The following is a 7,528-nucleotide window of genomic DNA, read 5'->3' as shown; positions in this document are numbered from 1 at the left end:
ACCATATCCAACCTCATACATACTTGCAGCGCGTCGGATTCCTAGCTTTGGGTTATTTTGAAGGGCCTGAAGGGCAAGAAGGATTCTAGCTTCATTTGAAGATTGTGGCATACTGGGTTGTTGTATAGTATTTGATCAGATAGTAATGATGTAAGATGAGGGATTTTTGGTCAGCATACTTGTCCGGTCAGCATGCTTATCAACCACGTTATACTTATTCATATAGTAGATTATATAATCAAGGTTATAATCTTTGCTATATAGGTAGATTCCCTTATTTATATTTAAATTACTTAAAACTATGCCTATAATAGAATTTATAATTATCTCTTTTGAATTAGGGGAGAGAAAGGCTAATTCTTTGGCTTTCACTTACTATCGATTCCCTCATCAACTGCCAGACCCCAGAACTCAATACCAACGTGTTCAGCACGGCTCTGAGTGGCTCGCTCAAGTTCATCTTCAGTGAGTGACACCGCTAGACCATCAAACTCAGGTCGTGGCTTGATTGCCGTCATGCGAGAGATGGACGTTGCGAGATCGGTGTGGCTTGTCATGGCATCACTGACTACACCCTTGGGAACTCCTGGCCCACGAATAAGAAGCGGAACATTAATATCTTCCTCAAACCTACACTGCTTTCCAGGTGAAAGGCGATACTGGCCGATGTGATAGCCGTTGTCACTCGTGTAGATGATGTAGGTGTTATCCATGATGTCGAGAGACTCGAGCTCTTTGACAATTCTGTCAACCGTTTCATCAACAGCCTGCAGAGACTCCAAACGCAAGCGAAATAAATCATCGCCGTAGTCGATATAAGTCTGGTTCAGCTGAGGGCGTTGTGCTACCCAGTTGACACCACTCGGCTTGTCTTCATGTTAACACTTATGACCAATGGAATCGAGGACTCTCTTACCTCTTCTGGGTTGAAGTTGGGTGTCCTGGGGACCTTTAGATGGCGGAACATGTCGGCGTGGCGTTTAGCAGGCTTCGGAGGCAGGATAAGAGGTTGAATGCCGGGGTCCGTTGGAGAGATCGTCCAGTTTGTATGTACCCGGGTGCGGGACAACTTCGGTATGGGGGGGGGGGCAATGGGGGCACTACCGATGAAGAATGGCTTGCCAGCAGCATGCGCCTCCCGAATGTAGTTGATGGTCTTATCGGAGAGGTCATCGGTATTGTAAGTTCCTTCACGACTAACAGGAGCGCTCTGATCCTTTGCCACGTAGCGTTCCAATAGCTGTACATGAAAGGGTCGAGAAGGAAATCAGAAGAGGTCCAGCCGGCGGCATGAGGCTTATCGTAATTTTCGACAGTGTGTGCATTGAAAAGCTTGCCGGTATAGTAGGTACTGTAGCCTGCTTCTTGGAGCCAGATGGGCAGGTAGTTGCTGTTCAATCCCTAACTGAGGAACTTGGGGTATCCACCTACTTCCGGTTACCATCGAGGAAACCTTGTGGCCGAGTAGTGAAAGACTTACCATACGGTGCAACTACGGCGGTCACATTGGTATTGTGTGAAAGTCTGCCGGTGAGAATACTAACACGAGCTGGGCAGCAAATGGCCGTGGTACAAGTTTATGTCAGTCTGAGTGCTAGAACACTTTCGTCCTGACGTACTAATAATGACCCGTATACAGAGTTCCCTCGTCTGCCATCTGCTTCTTCAACTATGGCATGTGCTTGAGAGATTCCATATGCACATCTTGATCATCCACCAAGACTAAGATGATGTTTGGCCTCATCTTGGCTGAGGCAACAAATGTTGCTAGCTACGCAAGCACGCCAAAGGTACGAGGAAGCATGGTTCTGTTTGAAGTTGCAAAGAGGAAGGTGGATGTAGGAGTCGACGGTTGTGCGATGAACTGTGTGAAAGACGATGAACAATACTTCTCTTATACCTTGAGATATCAATGTAGATCCCTCGGAGAATGTCTGGTAAATGAGGAGTTTGAGATCCTTTACTTGCCGAGGAAGTCTGAATCATAGAATTGTCACCAATCACAGCTGAGTCTATACGAAGCATCGTCATAACAGGGTGTCACCACTTGTTTATTCCCGTGACTCGTCGGCATTCATAAATGCCCGATACGATGGTAGCGTCCAAACCTCGTCAACGAATGATTCAAACAAGGTTAAACGGTCTAAGAGCCTTGCAGGAAATATCTCCGAATCCCGTTATCTTCGTCGTGATCGGCATTTTTGTGTCGATTGCTATAGATGCACTTACATAGTAGTACACTCACATGTGGATTCAACCTTACCATCTACCTCCGGTGAGTTCGGGTCAAGCCCGTCCATGACGTTAAAACAGTTCTTGTAAAAAATATCGCCTTTTCGAAAGCCTCATTTTGTCTTGGAAGCTTATGTACACCTTGTGAGTCTTATGCTTGTATCATTCACTATTGGGGAAGGCCTCGTCTCTGGAGGTTATGATCGACAGACTTGAAATATGATATTTAAGGTACGAGAATCCTTGCTATATCTGAGATTAAGTATTGTATCTTATAGGTTGAGAGAGAGTAATCTTGGAAAATATGACATATCCTATGCTTAGACCACAGCAAAAGCAAGAAAACATGCTTAATCTCTAAATATCTCCGGAGGAGCGGGCGTCGGACTTTACCAAACCCCTCTACTCGTGTATCCATCATAGACAAGGGTCTCGTATTCAGAGCCAATCAACTTTCCCTGTCAGATGCTGCGCTGCAAGGCACAAAGCGAATGATACGACAAGCCCAGCGGACCTGACGGATGTTGTCGCAGACAAAAAAGTATGTCGCGGATTTTCTCCAAACAACTCATGACACAAGTTTAACTGCCGTAAGACTGCGGTTTGCCGCGCGGCAGTGCACAACTAAGCACAGCGGGCGTTTCGAGTATTTATTCTGATTCCACAGCGTGTAGCCTGACTTTGTTAACATCATTATATAAACTTAGCCCTGCAGTATTTCTACATTTTGGGCATACAGTAACCGAACAATTTTATTACCCCCACCTGCGTCTTGTCAGGTGTATTGGCTCCCAGTCACCCTCTAAGTGAGTTCAAACAACCATGGCGAAATGCAAAGAGCATCCTCTTGATGTTGATAGTGTGTCTCAATTCACCATAGCGCGAGGTCGGTCCATTAACTTCTTTTAGTCGATGAGAAGGACTTGAGCATCGGAATAACGACTCATGGTCTTCTAATTCTTATCGCTGCTTTATCGTGTCTCGTGGCGTGTCTGGTCTCGGCTTACCTGATATGCAAGCATGCACAAAATTTTACCAAGCCTTCGCAGCAGAGACAGTGGGTTCTGGTGCATCACAAATCGCTTTGCCGTTACGAACTGACCACTCCTTTTAGAGTGATTCGCATACTCTTTATGGTGCCTGTGTATTCCATTGCATGCGTCTGCAGTATAATCTTCTACCGTCAGCACATTTACATCGCCGCCACCTACGAGTTCTACGAATCGCTTGTCATCGCCGCCTTCTTCCTACTTCTTTGTCAAATTCTGCACGTCAACCTGGCTATCTTGCAGACTGACCTTGCCGAGCTTCAGCCTAAGCCCTGGATACCCCCTATTCGTCTAGTTGCCTACTGTTTTGGAAATAGGACAGGGAAGGCTTTAAATGGCCAAATATGGTTCAACGTGAGTTTTGCATGTTGTTGGGTATATAGCCACTGCCTTTTTGCAACATATTAATCGCTCTCCGCTTAGACCATCTGTGTTGGTGTGCTGCAATTTTGCGTTGTCAAGTTTCTAGGAGCGCTGGTCAAATGCATCACTGAAGCTGCAGGCGTATATTGCAAAGAGTTAAACAGTGCTTCTCATGCCAAGATCTGGGTAAGAGCTCTTTGAACTATTTAATTATAATACTGACACTTGTAGGTGATGGTGGTTGAGATTATATCCATGGTTTCAGCCATGATGTGCCTGCTACAGTTTTACAAGGAGATCCGTCACCGAATTGCTGAACATCAACCCATGTTGAAGTTTCTGGCTATCAAGCTAGTTATCATGGTATTTTACATACAATCAGTATGTTTTACAAATTTCTTTTAGAATGAGGAGCACTCTACAGCGGAATAATACTGATCATTTGTCTCTTGTAGTTCATCTTCAGTTTTACCACCAAGCCAGGTGGACCTGTGAAGCCTACCGCACATATTTCCTACCCATCTTGGGCGGTTGGTATCCCCAATACACTTCTATGTATCGAGATGGTATTCGCGTCCGTTCTGCACCTCTATGCCTTCCCGTATCGTCCATACCAGAACAACCAGACTTGCAGCAACGAGGATTCGGAAGCGCTTGAACGAACGGATCAATCAGAAGGCGTATATCAGGGGCTAAGTACCGCAGATTCTCACTACGACTCAATCTGGTCTGGAGGCACCAAGCGGTCTGCTAAGCCCCGGACATCCGCCAGAGGTGCAGTGTTACAAGCGCTCGGCTTCAAAGAGATTCTGCAGGGAATTGGAAAAGCTGCGAAGTGGTTTTTTGTTTTGCGGAGACGACAACGTTGATTACACGCACGACCAGTTCCAGCATACTCTTTTATGGCACGTTACTAGTAACGACCTATGTGACGAAGTGTCGTAGCTTCGGAGTCTGGACGGTGCGCTTCTTGTTGAAATTTGGCACCCTACTACTTATTATAATAGTAAATTGGCCAATTTATGTTTTTTTTATATAGGAGTTTAGCATAGTGTTATTATATTATAGGTTAATTTACCATTTTTATATCTTATAGCTTACTTTTTCTTAGAGTAAAATTAAAATAAAATAATCTGTTTTTAATAATAATAAAATAAAAGAAACCTAATAATATTATATAAATATAAGCCTTTCTAGGATATATTACCTATTAATTATAATTTATTAAGGGTTTTAATAAGATTATTAACCTATTAATAAAGTTAACTAAGAAGGATTAATTATTTAAATAAAATAATAAAGCTTAAAAAGCCTTTAAATAACTTAAAAAGACTACCCTTAGGAAACCTATTTTAATTATATTTAACTTAAAAAAATAAATTAAACTAGAAATAAATTTATTTAATTTTACTATAAAAGGATAAATTAGTTAATAAGATAAATAAAAGGGATTATATTTTATTATATTTTACTTATTTAAGTTATATAAAGTAGAACTTAATTAGTTAATTCATTATAAGAAGTTCTTAGTAATTATTAACTATTTTAAGGACTTTAAATATTATCTTATAAGAAGTAAATATTAAATAAAGATATATATATATTACTAAAATATCTCTTATTTTATTATAATATATAAGCTTAACTAATAATAATTATATTATATAGAATACTTATATGAATTTATTTTTATAACTACTTATAAAAAAGGACTTAATATTAATAAAGAAAATATAATAAATAAAAGATAAAATAATAAGAATATAAATTATATAAAGAATTATAATTACTATTAGTAATATAATAATCTTTATAAATAATTATAATAAACTTTATAATTATATTACCTCTAATAAAAAAACCTTTAGCTAGACTTTTTTATAATAATATTATAATTATAATTAATTAATTTATAAAGTTCTTATATTATATATCTTATAAAGAAGTAATAAATATAAAATAACTTACTTATATTTTTTATAATAAGATTATTAAGATATATAAAATAGTCCTTAGGATTTTAATAAATAAAAAAAGAATATTTACTAATAAGTTCTAATAGGCCTTACTAGCTTATATAAAAGTAAAATATAAATATATATTAAACTTTAAATTATAAGTAAATAAATAAATAAAACAAATAAACTAAGTAATAAAATAATACTTATAATATTATATTAATTATAAATAAAATAATTAAATTAAAAAGCTATTATATACTTAATTAGCTTATAATACTACTTATTTTTTTTTTAAGTTTATAAGTTAGCCTTAAAAGGCATATTTAAGTATCTCTAAAGTCTAATATAATTTAAATATTTATTACCCCTTAGTAAGTAATCTAATTTAACTTCTTATACCTTCTAATTATAACTACTAATAGTATTATAGCTGCCTTATTATAATACTTTAAAGAAGCCTATAGCTACCTAGGCTTAATAAGCCCTATTTAATAGAAGATTATAATATAATTTAAATAATTAAAAGAGCTTTCTTAAGCACTAAGTAAGGTAATTATAATAAGCTTTATATAATAGCTATTAAAATTATAATAACTTAGATAATTAAAAATAATATTAGCTATATTAGGCTGGCCCTCTTTAGCTATAAGGTCCTCTAGCTTATATAACTATATCTTTATATTTCTTATATTAATAAGGCCTTCCTTAATACTAAGATATAAAGCCTTAAGACTCTTAGATAGGTATTAAATAGAGGGTACCTATAAAGAAGGTAGAATAAGTTCCTAGAGAAACTTTATAATAGCTTATATAATAAGTAGCTCTATAATATTAGGAAGCAGGCAATAGAGGTACTGCTTTTATTAAAGGAGATCAGCAACCTATAACAGGCTAATTATAGTCTTAAACCACAGCGCGACTAAGACGAGGGGGACGGCGTGCTGTAATATAGATAGAAGAGGGGTAATCGCAGGGTTTAGCTTATAAACTAAAGAAATAGGAAGAAGATATATTAAGTTTTATATAAGTTTAGTTACCTAAAGTTAAAGACCTAAAGTTATAATATTAGCATCAGCGGCATAAAGAGGGTTAAATAGGTTATAAGATATAATATATAATAAATTTAATAGATTAGCTAAATATTAATATATTATTAATATAAACAGGGGATAATACTACCTATAATAAAAGTATAAAACTTATATTATTTAATATTAACTTTAGGTATACCTTAAATAATATATATAATAAGTAAGTATATTATTTAAGTAAGTATATTACTTTTTCCTCTTATAAAGAAGGTTAATAAAAAGTAAAATTTATTTTTAATTTCCTTTTTATCTTAACTTTATTTAATTTAAAGAAAGATCTTAAAATAATACTCTAGGGCCTATTATATGTCTTTAAACTAGGTATTTAAATATTAAGCTTTAATTATTCCTTTAAGCTTTCTAATTCTTATTACCTTTTTCTAAGTTATAATTTATTTTTTTTAATTTATTTTTAAGCTTAAAGTACTTTTTAGTATTTTAAAATATTATTTTTAACCTTATTTCTTTTTTATATTATTATTAATATTATAAGTAGCTTTAAGGTTAAGAAAGAATTATAATATATTATTATATTTAATTAACTTATTTATAACTAGTAAATAGATTTTAATATAATATAAGCTTATTCTCTTAATTATTTAATTAAATATATTATAAATACTATTTACTTATTTATTTTATTAATTAAAATTTCTTTTTTTTTTTTTTTTTTCCTTACTATTAGCCTTATATAAGGCCATTAAGCTTTTTTAACTTTTCTATAAAGGCTTAAATAGTAAGACCCCTATAGTAGGCTATTATTGCAGAATTTAAAATTAAATAAGGTTTATCTGCCTTAATGGCATAATTACTGCTTTAACTAAGTAGTATT

The 7,528-nt window shown here is 35.2% G+C and overlaps 2 protein-coding genes across 2 annotated transcripts; one reads left to right on the top strand and one right to left on the bottom strand.

The window, feature by feature from the left end:
- Positions 1-368: 368 nt before the first annotated feature.
- Positions 369-2,300, bottom strand: FOIG_15261 (uncharacterized protein; the record flags this gene model as incomplete). The annotated part of the gene is made up of 5 exons (XM_031216614.1): positions 369-866; positions 917-1,196; positions 1,247-1,390; positions 1,432-1,492; positions 2,246-2,300. 5 exons carry the CDS (start codon positions 2,298-2,300, stop codon positions 369-371), a joined length of 1,038 nt encoding a protein of 345 aa, XP_031053699.1.
- Positions 2,301-3,054: 754 nt separating this feature from the next.
- On the top strand, positions 3,055-4,513 carry FOIG_15260 (uncharacterized protein; the record flags this gene model as incomplete). The annotated part of the gene is made up of 6 exons (XM_031216613.1): positions 3,055-3,091; positions 3,142-3,289; positions 3,347-3,635; positions 3,705-3,830; positions 3,876-4,025; positions 4,100-4,513. 6 exons carry the CDS (start codon positions 3,055-3,057, stop codon positions 4,511-4,513), a joined length of 1,164 nt encoding a protein of 387 aa, XP_031053698.1.
- Between the last annotated feature and the right edge of the window lie 3,015 nt (positions 4,514-7,528).

The sequence above is a fragment of the Fusarium odoratissimum genome (assembly GCF_000260195.1).
Source record: "Fusarium odoratissimum NRRL 54006 unplaced genomic scaffold supercont1.49, whole genome shotgun sequence".
Taxonomy (NCBI): domain Eukaryota; kingdom Fungi; phylum Ascomycota; class Sordariomycetes; order Hypocreales; family Nectriaceae; genus Fusarium; species Fusarium odoratissimum.
This window is presented reverse-complemented; position numbering and strand designations above follow the sequence as displayed.